General features: G+C 36.9%; 1 protein-coding gene across 1 annotated transcript in view; it reads left to right on the plus strand.

The window, feature by feature from the left end:
• PITPNA (phosphatidylinositol transfer protein alpha) overlaps positions 1-23,482 on the plus strand; it is a 173,778-nt gene that overhangs the window by 45,411 nt on the left and 104,885 nt on the right. The window contains exons 3-5 of the mRNA XM_053706235.1: positions 6,477-6,622; positions 13,148-13,239; positions 16,169-16,176. Of these exons, the coding sequence (XP_053562210.1) occupies positions 6,477-6,622; positions 13,148-13,239; positions 16,169-16,176 (246 nt within the window). The remainder of the gene's footprint in view (positions 1-6,476; positions 6,623-13,147; positions 13,240-16,168; positions 16,177-23,482) is intronic.

Raw genomic sequence — 23,482 nt, forward strand, 5'->3', positions numbered from 1 at the left:
TGAATTAGTATTGAGGGGGTATGCTTTTAAATATGGTTTCTAGTACCTCATAAGGAAATAGAAATGATCTAGGAATATTACTCTGTCTCAGCCTCTGACAGAGCAAAGCTAGAATACTAAACGGAAATGCTAAAACAATAACATTTCATAATCAGAAATACTATGAGGTACTTGGGTAAAAACAATAATCATAAAATATATGATTGACCATTATATAAATATGTGCTGCTTCTTAAAAGATAACTTTAAGCAGCTGTTCCCCTACTGAACCAAATTGCATTATCAAAAGCAATTATTATCTAACTAGCATTAAGCTCACATACTTGTTAATCAAATATAGATTAGTGGAGAAAAATATCTTAGTCGCAAATATAAGAAAGGTCAGAAACATTACTTAGTGTTAGAACAGATATTCAACGTAACATAAATTATAGATTACTTTTACCTATTATAAATACTTAAGCTCTCTGCTTATTAATCAATGAGATGAGTGATATACTATTAAAATCTAACTGGGGCAGATATAACTCCAAAATAACATTTAAAATATGAAAGTATAAAATAAATGAGCTATTAAGGTAGCCCACTTAAAGACCAATAAGAGAGAATGTTTTTAAGCAACAAAACTAGTGACATACACTCATACTGGATTCAAGAATATATTTATATGCATGGTAAAACTCAACTGTTTAGACTCTTAAGTGTCCAGCAGAGGTTGCCTCTCAGAAACATGGCTCTAGGTCCAAGAGAATTCTAACAGGGATCAACACTTTACAACTAAAATATCACATATATGCCACCCAAAACATATTAAATATATATCTAGAAAATATTAACATAGAACTTTAGTTAGAAACACCAGTACATTCCATAACAGTTTACTGCTACAAATAATGACCCCATAAACTCTATATAAGTATAAGGTAAACATAAATGAGCCCAAAAATTTATAGTATATGCAAGGCACGGACTTATTCATCAAACATTGTAGTCATTATAAAGGTCAGATTTTTGCTGACACCAACTTTATATAACCACAACGGCTGTTGCAGAGCACATTCCACCAGCAAAGTCCCTAGAAAGTTTTGTAGAGACTACATCCAAGGCTCAAGCAAACCTCCAGGAGCCACTGTTCTTTTCGGAGTCTGCAAGAGAGTAGACCACACATGCTTCTTTCCCAAAAGCAGGATAAAGGCATTCAAAGTCTAAACTAGATATCTGCATTAGGATCCTTCGTGGGGATCCAAATGCGGAAGTAGGTGGCCGTTTGTGCCATTTGGCTCTTTTCGGAGACTGATTTATTCTTGTGATACAAGAATAAATGCAGCTCCAAAAAGAGCCAAACGCTACGATCGACTGTCTACTTCTGCATTCGTATCCTCACGAAGAATCTGAATGCACATATCTAGTCTACACTAATTAGTTTAAAAAACAATTTAAAAATGTTTATTATAAAAATGTGTTGCAATCCATTTTTATTCAAAATGGAAACTTAAAGCTTTAAAGGGACTTGAAACCATTTTTTTCTTTCATGATTCAGACAGAGCATATCATTTTAATTAAAAAGTTTCCAATTTACTTCTATTATCAAATTTGCTTTATTCTCGTGTTATTCCTTGTTGGATATATAGATAGGTAGTATTGGCATGTCTGTAAAACTACATGGTAGGAAACAGTGCTGCCATCTAGAGCCTGGTTTCTCAACAGCCGGGCCGTGGCCCAGTACCGGGCCGTGATAGCCCTGATGGTGGGCCCCGACCTGTCATGCCCCCACTGCACACTCTTACCCCACTGCACACCAGGGGCAGACTGATACCAATCAAGGCCAAAGGAACACTGTCTCACACTAACCAAAATGTATTCAATTTTATGCAACTGAACATGGTAGCCTCCCTGCCCTGCCCCCAACAGGCCCCTCAACCTCCAGAGCCAGGACCTCCAACATTAAGGACCAGAGAAAGGGCACCCAACCCCCCAGGCCAGACCCCACACTCCATGGCCCTCACAGCAACAGACCCCCACGAGGGCCCCCACTAAACCCACACTTTTTTTGCTTAGTTACTGATAGGGCAACTGAAAACTCCAGCTTAAGGAATGCACCAGGATCCGTGGAGATGCCATTTGTGGGCCCCCCTACTTGCCTGTCCCTCGGCCCAGGTCCTATTTGCCTGGCTGATCAGCCTGCCCCTGCTGATATAGATATAGATATATATATATATATATATATATATATATATATATATATATATATATAAAACAACCGGGCCCTGGACATGTCTAGCTAAAATTTACCGGGCCTTGAGGTCACTTTGGTTGAGAACCACTGATCTAGAGCTATGTTAATGTATAACATTCTTGTAAAACTGCTGCCCTATAGTGTAGCATACACTTGCTCGATCCTGACCTTATCTTCCTGCTCTGTGACTGTCTGAATAATAAAAGAAAATTGTAGGGTTTAAAGTCCCTTTATGTGCTGCAAAACTCCTGTCTGGTTCCACAAACAGTATTTATTTAGAGAAGGGAAAGTTGGTCTCTTGCCCATATGTTGAACAACCTTGTTTTAAACTAAAGTTATATTTATAAATATCCGTAGCTTGGCTGGGAAAAAAAATAGGTTAAGGATGAATTGATAAGTATGATTTAAGGTGGTATGAATTGGTGTGCAGGGATGGATGAGTTATAGTAGTGGTCACCATAATGAGTTTGACACAATAAACAGCAGGATAAATGTGTGCATGTCAGGCTATGAATTATCTTCTATCACTGTTTAACCCTTGTTACTGGGTAAACTTCCCTTCTACTTCAGATTGATGTTGTTGGGGGGGGCTAGCAAAAACATATACATTTATTTTTGGTAGTTTAATTAGATTATTCTATAATAAGTAAAAATGTCCTTAGCCCTTTGGCTGCAAGAGTTTGCTACCAAGTAGTTAAGAGCTTAGCTTCCTCTGTATAAGCTAAGAAGTTATTTATGTTGACCTCTGACATATATAAAAAATAAACTGCCTTGAATGGGGTTTAAACTGGTGACTCTAACCCTAGAATTCAGCAGTTCTATGTCCCAAGTTATTTTTCGCTCTAAATAAACTGTAATATTTTCTCTCTTTATGACATCATACACCAAATTAGATGACTCATTCATTGTAGATGGGGTAATGTGCTTACACATTCTCTATGCCAGTGTTTCTCAATTCTAATCCTCATGGCACACTAACAGGCTATATTTGTAAGATTCCCTTTGGTGACAGCATGGTTACTGGTCAACGTGATTATTTTACCTTTGCTCTAGCTCAGATATCTTGAAAATGTGTGCATGATGACTGGAATTGAGAAACACTGCTCTTTCCTATAGACAATTTTAAGCAATTTGCTAATTTTTAATTTTCTGCATCCACAATTTAAAAGTAGCTTCCGCTCTCCTTAGTTATTATTATTATTATTATCAGGTATTTGTAGAGCGCCAACAGATTCCGCAGTGCTGTAAACATAGTCGGTGTACAGGATAGCTTTTGTAGGGGTCAAATGGGTAGAGGGCCCTGCCGAGAGTTTCACTGTTGTAGTTGGCTCTTATGAAGCGATCTGTAAACAGCTGGGCCCATAGGCTTACAATCTAAGGGGTTCAAGGGGAAAGCAATGGTGTTAGGAAAGGTTAGTGTTGGTTGTATGCATCCCTGAATAGTAAAGTTTTTAGGGAGTGCTTGAAGCTGTTAAAACTAGGGGAGAGTCTTATGGAGCGAGGCAGGGAATTCCACAAGATGGGGACCAGTCTGGAGAAGACCTGTAAACGGGAATATGAGGAAGTAGCAAGAGAGGAGGAGAGGAGGAGATCCTGAGCTGATCGAAGGGGACGGGAGGGAGAGTATCTAGAGACAAGTTCTGAGATGTAGGGGGGAGCAGTGCAGTTGAGAGCTTTATATGTCAGGGTGAGGATTTTATGTTTAATCCTAGAGGCAAGAGGAAGCCAGTGAAGGGATTGGCAGAGAGGTGCAGCAGATGAAGAGCGACGAGTAAGGAAGATGAGTCTGGCAGAGGCATTCATAATGGATTGTAAAGGAGCTATGCGGCAGCTAGGTAAACCAAAGAGGATAGAATTGCAGTAGTCGAGGCGGGAAAGGATGAGAGAGTGTATTAAAATCTTGGTTTTATCTTGTGTAAGGAAATGTCTAATTTTAGCAATGTTTTTAAGGTGGAAGCAGCAGGCTTTAGCCAAAGACTGAATGTGAGGAGTGAAGGAAAGATCTGAGTCAAGTGTGACCCCAAGACATCGGGCGTGCGGGGTAGGGGTAATGATGGAATTATCAACAGTTATAGAAATTTTGGGGGTGGAGACATTGGGAGAAGGGGGAAAAATAAGGAGTTCAGTTTTGGAGAGATTTAGCTTAAGGTAGTGAGAGGACATCCAAGATGAGATGTGTGAAAGACAGTTAGTGACACGGGTTAGTAAGGAAGGAGGTAGGTCTGGTGCAGAGAGGTAGATTTGAGTGTCATCGGCATACAAATGTTATTGAAACCCATGGGACTTTATTAAGGAACCTAGTGACGACGTGTAGATTGAAAAGAGAAGGGGACCAAGGACAGAGCCTTGAGGTACCCCAACAGAAAGTGGTAACAGGGCAGAGGATGCTCCGGAGAAGGCTACACTAAATGTACGGTTAGTCAGATAGGAAGAGAACCATGAGAGAGCTGTGTCACAGATGCCGAAGGATTGGAGGGTTTGGAGCAGAAGAGGGTGGTCAACAGTGTCAAAGGTTGCAGACAGGTCAAGGAGGATAAGCAGAGAGAAGTGGCCTTTGGATTTTGCTGTAAGTAGGTCATTGGTAACCTTGACAATTGCTGTCTCTGTAGAGTGATGGGAACGAAATCCAGATTGCAGTGGGTCAAGAAGAGAGTTTAGTGTAAGGAAATGGGATAGACGTGCGTAAACTAGCTTTTCGAGGAGCTTTGAGGCAAGAGGGAGTAGGGAAATAGGGTGGTAATTGGAAGGGGAGGTTGGAGCAAGGGAAGGTTTTTTGAGGATAGGTGTGACCAGTGCATTTTATTAACTTATTAACTTAGTTTTATTAACTTCAAGTTCAGGATTGTCAGTGAAAAGGAAATGAGTAAAATAACAAATGAATCACAGTTTCCTTGTTTGTCACATGAAAATATGAAAAAAGGAAGATTGATTCTTGTCATAGATTTCGATACTGAGCTTTGTCCTGGTGAAGTCATAATTATGTAATTCTGCTTCTTCTTAAGACAATGCATAGTTTCCTTTCTAGTCACTTTTTTTGTTGTCATCTGCCTATAACGATATACAAATAATAACAAAAAACTCCCTACAATATTCATTGCAAAACAAGATCATTTTCTTCTGAAACATTTTTTTTTCTTACCAAAACACCTAAATGAGATTAAAGGATCAGAAATAACAGGAAGGATTGAAGAAATGAGATGCTAGCATTTGTGGAACCAGCTGATCCTCTTAAAAATATCCCATGACCTTTACAGCATGGATCAGATACTAAGAATTAAGGGGCAACCAAAAACATTAGTAATTATTTTGTATGAATCAGCAGTACCGCAAAAAAGGAGCACTGCATTGACAGTGATCCTAAAATAATTTCACAGTTACGCTGCAAGTAAAATGGAAAACATTTGCGGAAGTAATCTTGTGTTTCAGCAGCCATGAATCTCACAGAACCTTCTGGGGTTGTGGAAAGTCAATTAGCATTAGATTAGGCTATTTAAAGATCTCAGAAGTCATTGGAATGTGAATCTTTTGTATCAAAAACACTTGTATATGTAATGGGAAATGCACGTATTTATACTTCTGTTTGCTTATAGCACTAATAGTCATATTTTAGATGAACATTACATCTGTTTCAATGTTTAATATACAACATATGTTTTGTCTTCAATGTTTAGACTGATTACTAAGAAGTTTATGGTTCCTGTCTACAAGGACAGTTACTGTACTGTGTGTTACCATTTGAAGCTCATAGCTCATTTTTATTGTAGCTGCTACCTGTAAACATCATTTAAAGAACACATAACATTTTCAAAACTCAGGACCTTTAATAAACTTAAAGGGACACTGAACCCAAATTTTTATTTTGTGATTCAGATAGAGCATGCAAATTCGAGCAACTTTCTAATTTACTCCTATTATCAATTTTTCTTCGTTCTCTTGCTATTTTTATTTGAAAAAGAAGGCATCTAAGCTTTTTTTTTTTTTTGGTTCGCTACTCTGTACAGCACTTTTTTATTGGGGGATGAATTTATCCACCAATCAGCAAGGACAACCCAGGTTGTTCACCAAAAATGGGCCGGCATTTCAAATAAAGATACCAAGAGAATGAAGAAAATTTGATAATAGGAGTAAATTAGAAAGTTACTTAATCTGAATCACGAAAGAAAAAATTTGGGTTCAGTGTCCCTTTAATGATTTGGTTTTATAGTTTATGACATACATATTTTTGTATGGACTCTTTCAGTACCAAGTGGGCCAGCTGTACTCTGTGGCAGAAGCCAGTAAGAATGAAACAGGAGGAGGGGAAGGTGTCGAGGTACTTAAGAACGAACCTTATGAGAAGGATGGCGAGAAGGGTCAGTACACACACAAGATTTACCACTTACAAAGGTAAGTTGTATGTTTTAAATAGTGATATTGTTGTATAACAGTTTTTTATTATTGTTTATATCACCAATTATGTTGGTGTTTGTTTGTTATTTCTCTAAGAATTCTGTCAATTATAATTTGCCTTTCAAAATGTATAGAAAATTAATACATCCATATGAAACCTTACTATTTCAGATTCCCTTCTCCTCTTTCATATCAGAATATTATGTTAAGTTAGCTTGACATAGTTCTGCTGTTAGAAAAGATGGCCTAGACTTTTTTAAATCCTAGATTGGCACCATGGTGTTCAGTTAAGGACATATTAAGGGCTTATGAGTGTATTCAAGATTTTGATTGACAGACTAGTACATGCATAGTATGTATGCACCAATCAGCAGCTTATAATGGTCTGAGGCCAAAACGTTGTGCCAATCTACAAGCAAAAATAAATTAAATAATTCCATTGAAAAAATCACTTACAAACTACTCTAAAGCCGTGGAGCCCCAAGTTAGTTTGTTTTGGAATGTCTTTCCTTCCCAGTAGTGATAGGGACAGGTGGCCAGGAAAAATCTTCTATATTTTACCAAGAAAGAGTGACTTTATTTTTTTTTATTGTTTTTAGTATCAGAAACAAACCAAATACACAGTGGTCACACTCATTCTCTTTTACTCTCCAATTAATCCACTCTTCCATGCAAACATAGTGTATGATTTAAATAGTTGCTGTCCGTCCAACATAGGCCTTGTACATCTTTGTTGCTCCTGTATTAATATTGGTTGACTTGCCTATTACTAATCTACTGGCTGACCACCACTTCATTAATGGAACATAATAGCCACAATTGAAATGCGCATCAGTTCATTTAATTTTTGAACCAACCAATTTTGCAAAACCTGTTTTAGCAAAAGGTCTTCATGTAAAAGCTATTACTGCTTCAGTAATAGATTTTATTGTGTACATACTCATGTGGGGCATATCTACTTGTGCTCTATCTACTGAAATCAAGCACAGTGCTTGCTCAGAGTGTTGTTGTAGGATTCAATTTGTGTTATTGCAATTGGCGTTGTCCCCATCTGTCAAAGTGAAGCTGATACCTTTATTTTAACCTTTTTAACACAAAAATAGGTTTAATCTGTTTTTTGTGTTTTCATGTGCATGATAAAATTTTGCCTGCAATGTCTTATTCATCTTTGACTATATATTCTTAATTTACAGTATTTTAACTGTATTGTTGCATTTCTATAATGAAGACATTGGTGTGTCACAGACATATAAAAATATATATTTTTTGTGGGCAACATGAATTACAAAAGTATGCAGAGGATTTCGTATATAAAAAATAAAAATGCTGGAAACCACTGACAAAGTGAGCGTTTAACATAGAAAGCATGACCAGCATTATGTATAATCTATTTTGATGGACTTTAATCTATTCCAAATTTGTTTTTACTGTATTTGAATCTCTTAGAGTAAAGCTGATCCTACTATATAGCAATATAAGTATGTTAAGTAAGAGTGCTATAAAGCTAAATATATCAGAAAATTATTACAGAAAATAAGTGTTTAAATTTAAAACATAAAATATGTTTATTAGCAGCCAGAGCATAATACAAATATCTTAGTTGTAAATTAGGGACGTCTCCCTATATACAGTACAACTCTGAAAATCTGGACCCCGGAAATCCAGACAACTCGAGAATCCGGACTCTCTGTCGTGATTACAACTTCCGGGTGTTAGTTTGTCACTGCGCATGCACAAATTAGCATTCAGAGCAGCAACAAGCGAGAAATCTGAGCTCCACAACTAGTACAGTACATGACAGGTACCTGTGCAGGTATTTACCATCTTTACACTGCACAGTACCGTTATACTGTACCAATGTCTCCTAAAGTGGATAAGGTGTCTAAACAGAAGTGTAGGAGAAACACTCTGAAATTGAGTGAGAAACTTGAAATTATCAAGAAACTTGAATCAGGAGTTAGTATTTCTGTTCTAATGGAAACGTATGACATTGGAAAGTCTACCATTTATGATATAAAAAATGCCAAAAATAAAATTCTACAGTTTACAGCCTCATCTGAGCCTTACAACAAAATTGCAGAAAGAAAAAGTTTACATAAGCCAAAGTTAGAAAACCTTGATACGGTTTTGCATGAATGGTTTTTGATTAAACGATCAGAAGGTATGGCAATTTCTGGGCCAATGCTTATCACCAAAGCAAAATCTTTTAAAGAGCAAATGAACATTGATTCTGAATGTATCTTTAGCAGTGGATGGCTTAGGAATTTCAAAATGCGTCATGGTATTAGACAGCTAAATGTTGTTGGAGAAAGGCAGTCGGCTGATACACATGCTGCAGCAGACTATAGGGCAACATTTGAAAAAATTGTCATTGACTATGATCTCACACCTGATCAAATTTACAATGCAGATGAAACAGGTGTTTTCTGGAAATGTCTGCCCACTAAACCTCTGGCTGGAAACCAAGAACGAAATGCTAAAGGTTTTAAGATGAATAAAGAAAGACTTACTGTCCTCACCTATGCTAATGCTTCTGGACAGCATAAAATCAAGCTTCTGGTGATTGGCAAATATAAGCGCCCACAGGCATTTAAAGGAGTTTTGCACCTACCTGTGACTTATAAAGCTCAAAAAAATGCTTGGATGGACAAAGACATTTTTCAAGATTGGTTTGTTACAGATTTTATTCCATCAGTTCGCCAGAACCTAACAAATTTGGGAAAACCTGCTAACACAAAGTGCTTGCTGCTTCTTGACAACTGTAGGGCTCACCCCCATGAATCAAAATTAGTGTCTGATTGTGGAAATATTTTTGCATCTTACTTGCCACCAAATGTTACATAACTAATTCAGCCCATGGACCAAGGAGTCATTAGGAACTTCAAATGCCATTATAATAATGACTTTATGGTGAAAATGTTAAACAAGGTTGTTGATTCTATAGAATTTCAACACAGCTTTACAATAAAAGATGCAGTGTTTTCTCTTGTAATTGCATGGAACGCAGTCAAGCCTGTAACTCTTTTAAGAGCATGGCGAAAGTTATGGCCAAATGTGATGCATGGAGAGCTAGAGTGTGAGGAAAATGAAGATCTTGAAGGGTTCCTTGTAGAGCAGGGAGCATCTGAAGTGAATGAACTCATGCAATCTGTCAAATTAGCTCAGGAAGACAACCCTCTATGCAAACTTAATGAAGAGGACCTAGAAGAGTGGATATGCATTGAAGATGATGTTGAGATTGCAGCCACTTTTACTGATCAAGAAATCATTGACAGCATCACAAATCCAGATCAGACAGAGGAGCACACTTCAGAAAAATCTGATGAAGAAGATGACAGACTTGAAACTGAAAAGATATCTTGGGCTACTGCTGAAAAATGCATGGAAACCATAGCTTTACACTCCAAGACGTTATGCAAGTGCACATGGTGCTAAATAATTTTATCACAAAGAAATTACAAAGTCGCAGACAATGTGACATACGAAGATATTTACAGAAAACAATAGAAGCATCTGCCATCCAAACTACCAATCAACTGCAGCAGCAAACACTCACAACACTCAATCCACAAACAGATCACCCTGCACAGCAGGAAGAAGAAAACATGTCATATGCAGGTACAGTACTGTACTGCATTTTAATACTGTAAAAAATGAAACGCCTTACGCAGTGCAGTATTTACTAAAAAAAAATCTCTTTTTATCTTTTAAAACAGAGCAAACATCTGCTGAAAGCCATCCTGCACCACAGAAGCTTGGTTCACAAGCTGATCACCAGGTGCAGCAGATGTTAGCATTCAGTGAACAAGCAGTTCAGCATGTACTGAACAAATACCTGTAACAGAAAGGAATGTACATGTGCACAGTACTGTACTCTTTTAATTAACAAGGCAATCTGTACATTAGTTATTAATTTTTTTTTTTAAATTAATACATCTCCTTTATTATTTACAAGGTACTGTATTTTATCAGCGTTGTCTGAGAATCCGGAAAATCCAACAATACGGACTGGACAAATCCTCAAGCAGTTCGGATTTTTGGAGTTGTACTGTATATTCCTTGCAAACAATAAAAAAGATATATACAATGTTAAAATGCAGTACACAAAGTAGCAATTAAGAGTATCTCTAAATGTGCATAAGATACAGTTACTATCTATCTAGTTACACCACCAATATCTAAAAGGTTTTTAATAAAATGGTGTCCATTTATATAAAAACAGGTGTAGCGACCAGCGTAGTCTTATTACAAGCGACTCAGGACAAATCCGTCATGGTATGAGTAGTAGATAACAAAAGTTAATTATCCTTAAGTGATTCTTAATGTATTAAAAGATTCCTCTCAAAGATGTGATCAAACAATGCTTGCACAGCTTTAGTTTAACAATCGATACCTGTACAGGCCATTGAGATCTGGAATAGCAGGAGGAAATTTGCAACCATGTTGCTCCTCTAGCGTGTTGCTCCCAATGAGGGTTCACCCTACGTGACCGATGGCGTCTGACGTCTTGGGTGACGCACACTGTAGAGACCGTTCTAGTACAGTGGTTAGGATTAAGCGTGTATTTCCATTTCAGCAGATATACTGCTACTCCTTCTTAGAGATATTGAATCCTGCCCTTAGTGCAATTTGCATGCAGGAGAAGGGGAGAAAATGCAAAAGTCTATTTTGAAATCAAAGCACATATAAAATTAACCCGGGTTAAGAAATTAGATATATGGAGCTTGAGAAAAGATATTATGATACACAACATATGCCACTATTTTCAACGCGTTTCACCCCATGAGGGGCTATTTTTATAATACTCTGGCTGCTAATAAACACATTTGATGTTTTGAATTTAAACACTTCTTTTCTGTAATAATTTTCTGAAATCTTTAACTGTATAGCGCCCTCACTTAACATAATTATATTGCCATTTTTACAAAACAATCAAGAGGAATTGTTTTTTGAGAGGTGTATGATATCTTGTCCTCTGGCACACTATTATACCTTTTATATAAAATTGATCCTACAATATAACTTAGCTTTGATATCTTTAAAAAAGGGTTGGACATTTACCTCAGAACAGGCAACAATTACTAGCTTGGTGGAGTATCTCTTGGCTTACTTGTTGTAAACTGAGCAGGACTCTCCTAACATACCACATCATTTTCATTTAAATAAAAGTAACCACAACCAACATACTTATATTGCCTTTTTGTCTAACTATTGCAAAGCATAAGCCATATAAATTGAGCAAGGGTTATGTCTGGAGTGTACTATTAGAGGAAAGACATTTTCAGAGATGCACTTATGGCAAAAAAGAACTCTTGAAAACCTACTTTATTTATAATGCCTGACTCAGAATCACAACACTCTATTCACTGGGTCTTCAAAATATGAATTAGACATCATGTTAATAAGGCCATGTGAGTGGGCTGTCTGAAGTGATCATGCATCTTTCATCCCAGTGTGTAAGCTAGGTGCATTGGATAGCAGTCTGCTTGTTTAGACTTTATTAAAAAACCTCCATCCTTGTCTCTCTTGGTTAAGAAGGATCAGATGTAAGTGGCTGTGGTCCAGAAAGGCATATTCCGGTTCTGTGGTGGGCTTTTAATCTTTCTGGTCTGCTTGTCCAATAGATTAAAGTGACATTAAAGTCAAACTTTCGTTATTCAGATGCAGCATGAAGTTTCAAAAATAAACTTTCCAGTTTACAGTATAAGCACGTGGATGCCATGTGCACAAGTTCAAACATTTGAGTCTGTGATTGGCTGATGGCTGTCACATGATACATGGGACAGGGAAATAAAATGTCAAAATTTGTTAGAAAAAAAATACTGTTCAATACAAATTCAAGATAAGTGTTATTCAATTGTCTTTTTATTATGTATTTGTTGATCAAGCAATTATTCTACTGCTGTTAAGCATTGCTGCACCTTGCATGTGCATCTCTAACACTGCTGTTGTTGATTATAGCTGACCTTGCACAGAACACCCTCCTGGGAATCTTTACTGTGAGCTTCAGTCACCCTTATCTGATCCAGACACTGTTTAGAGATGTAAATGTGATATCACCTTTACCAGAAAGATTCACATCAGGGTGCAGTTTTGTGCTTTCTTGCAAAACCAAAACACGTCGGGTGTATGGTGTGAAATGCCAGCTTCATTGTTTTAGCAATTATTGTATATGCTGGTCTATGTCATTTCTAGCTAATAAAGTACAATTTTGAGATTGGAAATGTATTTATTTATATTAATTTGCAGGAGTATTAGAATGCATGGTTATAGGTATCATATACTGAAGGACTCTAAAGCCTGTTATATTGATTTGTTAAATTGCTACAAAATTCTTTAACTAAAATGATAAATGTTGGGCTAATTCGGTCACATTACAGATTATATACAATTTTTTTTCCTAAGGTTTTTTGGGTGGGGGAGGGAGTAACAATTTCCAATGTGTAAAACTGTTGAAATTGTGTTTAGTTGACCTACAGGGTTCTGTGTATAACAATCTTCTAATGTTTGTTCCATGTACAGTAAAGTGCCAACATTTGTGAGGATGCTGGCGCCTGAGGGAGCACTGAACATACACGAGAAAGCATGGAATGCTTATCCCTACTGCCGGACAAGTGAGTATCTGGGATCAGATGAATAGCAGCTCTGTCTCCTCCAGTGCTGACAATACACAGGCTTTTATAGATTGGCAGAGCTGCCGGAGAGCTTCTGTTACTGTGAGAAGCCTCTTTGCTCTGCTTGTGACTTTGTTACCTAATACGCAGGTGCTTCTCACCTGCTCTGTTCTTCACCCTGAATAATTCAGTTCATTTTGATAGGCATCTTGTTACGAGAGGTTATAGTACTGAAGAGATGCAAACTGGCACCTGTATCCTGTATTTTCCTTATGGTATCTCCTTCTGTTCCCCTGTCCGCAAACCTGCTGAGGAAGATACCGCTAGTACGTTGTCATCTCAATATTATAAGATTAAAGTCAGAGCCATTAATTAGATTAGCCATTAGAAAAAAAATGTTAATAGACATTTAGAGCCCTGTTAAATTAGAATTACAATCTTGACTACACATTTTTAAAAAATATTTTAGAAGTTGCATTTTATTCTTCAATAGGACATTGTCATCCCTGTCTCCTCCCAAAGCTGCTGTAGAAAATATTTGATGTGGACAGCTAATCTGAGATTCCTTCTCAGTATTAATTTACGTCCCTCTGAGGATGAGCAGTTATGTGCAAGAATACTGCCTCAAAAACAATAGCTTGCCAATCCGTTATGAAAAGAAGAAATAAAAATGACCTGTGGGGGGTAGCAGGAAATTCTCATACATGCAATCCTTTATAGGTCTGTGAGTGTACGTAATATATTATAAAGTGTAATAGGTCTGTGAGTGTAAGTAATATATTGTAAAGTGTAATAGGTCTGTGTGTGTACGTAATACACTTTATAATATATTACGTACACTCACGGACCTATTACACTTTATAATATATTACGTACACTCACAGACCTATTACACTTTATAATATAATAGGTCTGTGAGTGTACGTAATATATTATAAAGTGTAATAGGTCTGTAAGTGTACGTAATATATTATAAAATGTAATAGGTCTGTGAGTGTACGTAATATATTATAAAGTGTAATAGGTCTGTGAGTGTACGTAATATATTATAAAGTGTAATAGGTCTGTAAGTGTACGTAATATAAAGTGTAATAGGTCTGTGAGTGTACGTAATATATTATAAAGTGTAATAGGTCTGTGAGTGTACGTAATATATTATAAAGTGTAATAGGTCTGTAAGTGTACGTAATATATTATAAAGTGTAATAGGTCTGTGAGTGTACGTAATATATTGTAAAGTGTAATAGATATGTAAGTGTACGTAATATATTATAAAGTGTAATAGGTATGTAAGTGTACTTAATATATTATAAAGTGTAATAGGTTTGTGAGTGTATAGTGGTGGGACACTAAAAAACACTTGAGGTTGTATTTTAAAATGTGTAGTTATGTATTGTAAAAACTGAAATATACTTCATTTATCTTGTCCCTTTTTTCTGTAATTGAAATCTAAAAAATAATTTCTCAGTTGCTTAATTATAAAGTTTAGGATGCCACCATGTTGAAACCAAGTTTCCCCTTATCTATCTCTTCTGCTGAGGGCAATTAGGGACGTAAATAGAACAGTCAGTTAAGGAAACACTGTTTGCCTTGTCTGCACACTCTCTTTTATTGACTGTTTTATGGGCTAGATTTATCAAAGCTGAGGCGTACAGGGGCACGTATACGCACCACTGTACGCCTCAGCTCGCCTGTGGTGGGGCGAAATTACCCGTAGGTAATCAACATTGCACACAAGCGCAATTTTGCGCTTGCGTGCAATCCCACCCCCTGCCCGCGCACAGCCAATCACGCGTGGGCAGGAGCTGTCAATCTCCTCGGTCGGACTCAACCGCAGAGATTGAATTTCGCCACCTTAGAGGTGGCGAAGAGCTTAGGGAAGCAGCAGTCTGGTGACCGTTGCTTGATAAATTACGGCGAGCAAGTTCTTGTGAGAACTTGCAGCCGTAGGGGCTTGATAAATCGAGCCCTATATATGCCATAAATTGTTATCATTAGTATAGGTTAGGGAAGCCTATGTTTCAATATGTTGCACTCTTTATTTTATCCACACTAAAGTACTCCATATAGAAACTATAAGCTTACACTTATATCTTTAATATTCAAACAACTTTTATAATATAAAAAAATACCTCTAAAATTTATTCTCAGCCTAATCCTTTTCTTTTTTTTTATTGTTTAAAAAGATAAATAAAGCCTTAAGCCTTTACTACCCATTCCCCAGTTTTGCCTAACCCAAATATTAATATACTTTATAAACTCGGTTTGCCTTTTTTCTAAGCCCTGCAGGCTGCCCTTATCTCAGTTCTTTTTATTAGCTTTTAAAATCTTTCCAGACAGTGCTAGTTCATGTGTGCCATGTAGATAACATTGTGCTCACTTTCATGGAGAATGATAATGGTTATACAAGAACAAGCACTGATTGGCTAAAATACAGGGTTATTAAAAGCACTGAGATGAAAGGGGCAGTCTGCAGGTGCTTAGATACAGGTAAAAAGTATAGTGTCGGTTTTGAAAAACTGTGGAATAGGTAATAAAGGGATTATCTATCTTTTTAAGCAATAATAATTTTCAAGTAAACTGTCCCTTTAATGTTCCTTTAAAGCTATTACAGTATTTTATGTAGGTATAATAATCATGTGACACAGCATAGTACAAAAGTATATGCTGTCCCTATTGCCACCAAACTGAAAGCACAGTATTAGTTGTGTTTCAGTAATATAGTGTTTCCCCTGCTTATGCTGGTGATCAGATATGGCCATGCCTTTTAGGGGAGGGAGTGTTTGAATTCTGTGCAATAAAAAAGTTTTTAGTTATGGTTTTTATTTGTGAAATAAACATATAGCAGTGTATTTTTATTGTGCAACTTGTTTGCTTTTCTTAATTCATAATCTCTTTTCCCCTCTTTATTCCATGCATTCCTGTGCAGTAATTACGGTGAGTATATGTTTATTCTGTAGAGTTGTATTAACATTGTGATGTTCACCAGTGCAACCTTAAAAAAATATACTTCAGTTAGCGAAATTAAACAGGTATCATGCATGAAGCAGACTGATTTATTATTCTCAATTCTCAAGGAATATTGTTCCTCCGTCCAAACACTGATGGCAACAAGTAAAAACAGTAGCTTCTTAAAGACTATCGGCTAGATTACGAGTTTTTCGTTTTGAGCTGTGCGGTGCTAACGAGCAGTTTATGCTCACCGCTCACTTACAGACAGCGCTGGTATTATGGGTTTTTACAACCCAGACAAAAAGTGAGCATTGAGCAAAATTCTGCTCCGTACCGCACTCCAATACCAGCGCTGCTTACGTTAGCGGTGAGCTGGTGTAACATGCTCGTGCATGATTTCCCCATATGAAATGGGGAGAGCCGGCTGAAAAAAAGTCTTAACACCTGCCAAAAAGCAGCGTAAAGCTCCTTAACGCAGCCCCATTGATTCCTATGGGAAAATCAAATTTATGTCTACACCTAACACCCTAACATGAACCCCAAGTCTAAACACCCCTAATCTTACACTTATTAACCACTAATCTGCCGCTTCAACATCGCCGACACCTACATTATAATTATTAACCCCTAATCTGCCGCTGCGGACACCACCGCCACCTACATTATACTTATGAACCCCTAATCTGCTGCCCCCAACATCGCCGACACCTACATTATATTTATTAACCCCTAATCTGCCGCCCCCTATGTCGCTGCCACCTACCTACATTTATTAACCCCTAATCTGCTGCCCCCAACGTTGCTGCCACTATAATAAACATATTAACCCCTAAACCGCCGCACTCCAGCCTCGCAAACATTAGTTAAATATTATTAACCCCTAATATGCCGGCCCTAACATCGACGCCACCTACCTACGCCACTATTCTAAATTTATTAACCCCTAAACCTAAGTCTAACCCTAACACCCCCTAACTTAAATATAATTTAAATAAATATAAATAAAATTACTATAATTAACTAAATTATTCTTATTTAAAATAAATACTTACCTATAAAATAAACCCTAAGCTAGCTACAATATAACTAATAGTTACATTGTATCTAGTTTAGGGTTTATTTTTATTTTACAGGCAAGTTTGTATTTATTTAACTAGGTAGAATAGTTACTAAATAGTTATTAACTATTTAATAAACTACCTAGCTAAAATAAATACAAAAGTACCTGTAAAATAAAACCTAACCTAAGTTACAATAACACCTAACACTACACTTATAATTAAATGAATTCCCTAAACTAAATACAATTAAATACAATTAAATAAAATTATCTAAAGTACAAAACCCCCCCACTAAATTACAGAAAATAATAAACAAATTACAAGATTTTTAAACTAATTACACCTAATCTAATCCCCCTAACAAAATAAAAAAGCCCCCCCAAAATAAAAAAAGCCCTACCCTACACTAAATTACAAATAGCCCTTAAAAGGGCCTTTGCATTGCCCCAAAGTAATCAGCTCTTTTACCTGTAAAACAAATTACAAATCCCCCCCAACATTAAAACCCACGACCCACACAACCAACCCTACTCTAAAACCCACCCAATACCCCCTTAAAAAAACCTAACACTAACCCCTTAAAGATCACCTTACCGGGAGAAGTCTTCACCCAACCGGGCCAAAGTCCTCAACGAATCCGGCAGAAGTGGTCCTCCAGACGGGCAGAAGTCTTCATCCAGACGGCATCTTCTATGTTCATCCATCCGGCGTGGAGCGGGTCCATCTTCAAGACATCCGACGCGGAGCATCCTCTTCTTTCCACGGCGACTGAAGAATGAAGGTACCTTTAAGTGGCGTAATCCAAGATGGCGTCCCTTCAATTCCGATTGGCTGATAGAATTCTATCAGCCAATCGGAATTAAGGTAGAAAAAAATCCTATTGGCGGATGCAATCAGCCAATAGGGTTGAAGTTCAATCCTATTGGCTGATCCAATCAGTCAATAGAATGCGAGCTCATTCCTGTTGGCTGATTGGATCAGCCAATAGGATTGAATTTCAATCCTGTTGGCTGATTGGATCAGCCAATAGGATTGAATTTCAATCCTGTTGGCTGATTGCATCAGCCAATAGGATTTTTTCTGCTTTAATTCTGATTGACTGATAGAATTCTATCAGCCAATAGGAATTGAAGGGACGCCATCTTGGATGACGTCACTTAAAGGTACCTTCATTCTGTGTTAGCCGTCGATTGAAGAGGATGCTCCGCGTCAGATATCTTGAAGATGGACCCGCTCCGCGCCGGATGCATGAAGATAGAAGATGCCGTCTGGATGAAGACTTCTGCCCGTCTGGAGGACCACTTCTGCCGGATTCGTTGAGGACTTCGGCCCGGTTGGGTGAAGACTTCTCCCGGTAAGGTGATCTTCAAGGGGTTAGTGTTAGTTTTTTTTAAGGGGGTATTGGGTGGGTTTTAGAGTAGGGTTGGTTGTGTGGGTGGTGGGTTTTAATGTTGGGGGGTGGGATTTGTAATTTTTTTTTACAGATAAAAGAGCTGATTACTTTGGGGCAATGCTATTTGTAATTTAGTGTAGGGTAGTGCTTTTTTATTTTGGGGGGGGGCTTTTTTATTTTGTTAGGGGGATTAGATTAGGTGTAATTAGTTTAAAAATCTTGTAATTTTGTTTATTTTCTGTAATTTAGTTTTTTTTTGTACTTTAGATAATTGTATTTAATAGTATTTAATTTAGTGTTAGGTGTAATTGTAACTTAGGTTAGGTTTTATTTTACAGGTAACTTTGTATTTATTTTAGCTAGGTAGTTATTAAATAGTTAATAACTATTTAATAACTATTGTACCTAGTTAAAATAAATACAAACTTGCCTGTAAAATTAAAATGAACCCTAAGATAGCTACAATGTAACTATTAGTTATATTGTATCTATCTTAGGGTTTATTTTACAGGTAAGTATTTAGCTTTAAATAGGAATAATTTAGTTAATTATAGTCATTTTATTTAGATTTCTTTTAATTATATTGAAGTTAGGGGGTGTTAGGCTTAGGGTTAGACTTAGGTTTAGGGGTTAATAACTTTAATATAGTGGCGGCGACGTTGGGGGCGGCAGATTAGGGGCTAATAAATGTAAGTAGGTGGTGTCGATGTTAGGGCTGGCAGATTAGGGGTTAATAATATTTAACTAATGTTTGCGAGGTGGGAGTGCAGCGGTTTAGGGGTTAATATATTTATTATAGTGGCGGCGATGTCCGGTTCGGCAGATTAGGGGTTAAAAAATTTATTTTAGTGTTTGCGATGCGGGAGGGCCTCTATTTAGGGGTTAATAGGTAGTTTATGGGTGTTAGTGTACTTTTTAGCACTTTAGTTAAGAGTTTTATGCTACGGCGTTGTAGTGTAAAACTCTTAACTACTGACTTTAAAATGCGGTACCAGTCTTGACAGGAGAGGGTGTACCGCTCACTTTTTGGCAGACTCGTAATACCGGCACTATGCAAATCCCATTGAAAATATAGGATACGCAATTGACGTAAATGGATTTGCGGTATTTCCAAGTCTGGCCAAAAAAGTGAGCGGTACACCTGTACCTTCAAGACTTGTAATACCAGCGGGCGTTAAAAAGCAGCGTTGGCCAGTCCCAATGCTGCTTTTTAACGCCTGCTGGTATTACGAGCCTAACGCACAACTCGTAATCTAGCCGTTAATTTGTTCAGCAAATAATAAAATACATTATGTTAAACGTAAAGAAAACAGCTCTCTGTGGTACTTTTTTCTAATTGTTTTTTTTCTTCCCTCCTACTCTGACAACTATATAATGGCATTCTTGTATGTATATAAATAGATAGAAACAGACAACTTCAAGGCATCACCCGTTGTTATATCTTTCCCCCCTATTCCTATTGGCTTAATTTCTACTTATTTGGTGAATAGGCTGAAGCAGGGCAGGCTGTGTAAGAGGATATATAGTTAAAGGGACAGTCTACACTAAAATTGTTATTGTTTAAAAAGATACATAACGCTTTTACTACCCATTCCTTAGCTTTGCACAACCAACATTGATATATTAATATACTTGATAGCATTTAAACCTCTAAATTTCTTCCTGTTTCTAAGCCACTACTGACAGCCTCTTATAACATGCTTTTTTTATTTGTATTTCACAACAGGAGACTGATAGTTCATGTGGGCCATATAGATAACATTGTGCTCAGGCCGGAGAGTTATTTAAGAGTCAGCACAACACAGCACTAATTGGCTAAAATGCAAATCAATAGATAATAAATAAAGTTTTGTGATCAGGGGGCTGTCAGAAGATGCTTAGATATATAGACCTATATCATTATTAAATGTAGACTATAAGTTATTGACATTGATTATTGCTATGCGATTACAACCGATTCTTAGAAATATTATACACGAAAACCAAGTTGGTTTCATGCAGGGGAGAAACCCAGTAAAAAGTATCCGTAAAACCATGTTGATATTAGATTATTTTTGGAATAATCTATCAGAGAAAACCGCGGACAGGTTGAGTGCCGCAATAGTGGCGTTGGATGCGGAGAAAGCTTTCGATTATGTAGATTGGGGTCATCTCTTCATGGCGATAGATAAGTTTGGATTCAGTGGCCATTTTGCTAATTTTATTAAACTGATATACAGTAATCCGGTTTCCTCCATTATTGTAAATAATGTAACTACAGATTTCTTTTCTCTCTATAGAGGTACAAGGCAAGGATGTCCTTTATCTCCCCTCCTGTTTAATATATCACTCGAACCATTGGCTATATTGTTGCGCGATCAATTAGAGGGTATTACCATCCGGGGGCATAAGTTCATTCTTTCACTATACGCAGACGATTTATTGCTCTTTTTAAATAACGTGGAGGCTAATTTACCGATATTGCTCAATTATTACATCTGTTTGGCTCAATATCAGGTTATAAAATCAATTCAAGTAAATCTGAGTTACTGTGGATAAGGAGACCATTAAAAGGGAATGTGAGGCATCCTTTTAAAGAAACCAAGCATATAAATTATTTAGGTATAGTTCTTAGCAATAATCCGTCAGAGTGGTATACCTTAAATTTCCCATCTTGTTTGCAGGAAATGCAGAAACAATTGGATAACTGGATAAATCTCCCGATCTCACTTATACCACGTATAATGTTAATTAAGACAATACTATTTCCTAAGTTATTGTACTTGTTACAGAATATTCCTGTCTTACTTAAAAGTAGAGATATCGGCAGATTCAACCAGATGTGTTCTAAGTTTATCTGGAAGGGGAGAAAACCACGGATGGCGTTAAATAGGTTAATGAATGATAATATGGCCGCTGGCCTATCGTTTCCTAATATTAAATACTATAACTGGGTTACAATATTAAAATATGCTATTGACTGGATTACTGAAAAGGAGTATGTCACCCTATATCAGTGTGAATCCAGTATTGTTGCTCCATTTGATCTGAAAGCTATATTACATTGCCCAATTAGAAACCTCCCTGGTAACATTGATAATCTGATAACGTTTAAAAATGTCATCAGGGTGTGGCAAAAATATTGCCTGGAAATTAAGGCTGTTCCATTTGCGACTGAATTCCTAACAATTCAAGGAAACCCGGGATTTCAACCGGGGTACCAGTCTCAAGTTTTTCAGGGCTGGCGAGAGAGAGGCTTAAGATATGTTAGGCAGTTAATGGTGGAACCTGGCGTAATTGATACATTTGACACTCTTAGATCTAAATATGGAATACAGCACAAGGAGTTTTTTGCTTATCTCCAAATACGGCACTATTTAACTTATATTCAAACAGAATTCAAGTCTCACTGGAATACGGGCCCGTTAGCAATTGGGATTAAAATTTATCAAGCGGGAAGTTTTTCAATAGCTAATCTGTATAAAATTTTGAATGCCAATATTAAAACTAGACAAATTAAGTATATACATTCGATATGGCTAAGATACTTCCCAGAGATTCTTGTTATAGATGTACAGAATTGCCTGACAATAATCAATGACTCTTGGGTCCCTACAGCATGGCGTGCATCCCAGTTGAAGTTGTTATATAATGTATACATTACTCCAAGCAAAATGACCATGTGGTATAAAAAAGTCCATCAGTGTACAAAATGCAGCATAGAAAATGCTGATATTATGCATTGCCTGTGGTCCTGTCCTAAAATTATGCAATTTTGGAACAAGATATTTTATTGGATTAAGCGGGTAGTTAATCCGAGAATAAATATAGGTCCGCAAGAGGTAGTGTTTCTTACCACGCGGCTGACGGGTGGTAGAGAGTACAAACTTATCAATACATTACTGATGTTAGCCCGTAATATCATCTTGAAAAATTGGAAGGCCGCACAGATGGTAAAATTTTCAGATTTCAAGAAAGCAGTCATCATGCAAATTACATTGGAACAGTACAATATAAAAAATTTAAACAATGAGCAGGTCCAAGCTTTCTTTAATAAATGGGAGGGTATTATTATTATTAAGTCACTCCCGAATAGCACTCAAATTCAATTAGTTTGCCCATTGAGCAATGCCATTTTTGTTCTTCAAAATATACTCACAGGGCATTTTCCCAAAGAATGGTCAATTAGCTAAGAAAGTATACTGAGGTTTTTGGATCTTTTTTTTTTTTTTTTTTCACCCTTTTTCTTTCCCCCTTGGTGTGGATCGTGGCACCTATCGATTGGTTCGATAGGCGTGTATGTATGTGTGCATATGGATGACTATGATATATACACGGATTTAGGAATATAATCTAAGAGAGATTTTTTGGTCAAACTAAACAGACGAGAAAAACAATCTAACATAAGATAACACTCAATTCAGACTGAGTGTAAAGTTCTCACTAAGTTATGCAACCTATTGGTTTTTTTTTTCTTTTTTTCTCGTTCTGTCTTGTTTTTGGTATAAAGATGACTTATTGTTCATGAAATGCAATCCAATGTTCGTGTATTTGAAAATCATTTAAAGAAAGAATTAAAAATTAAACCAGTAGTGTTAAGAAAGCATTAAGGGCTAGAGTGAACAAATAAGATGTATAAGATTGTTAAATTGTTTTTTTTTTCGTTTTTTTTTCTCTTTTGTTCCCTTTTTGGCCCTGCGTGGCGCAAAACAAGAAATTAGTCATTTTTCTTTTTTGTTTTTTGTACCTCATTTCTTTTTCTGGAGGTATATTCATGACCCTGTGTGGTGCAATCAAGAAATGTATTGTTATTTGTTGCCATGTCTCTTTGTTGTACACTACTGGATATAAATAAATA

The sequence above is a fragment of the Bombina bombina genome, chromosome 3 (genome assembly GCF_027579735.1).
Source record: "Bombina bombina isolate aBomBom1 chromosome 3, aBomBom1.pri, whole genome shotgun sequence".
Lineage (NCBI taxonomy): Eukaryota > Metazoa > Chordata > Amphibia > Anura > Bombinatoridae > Bombina > Bombina bombina.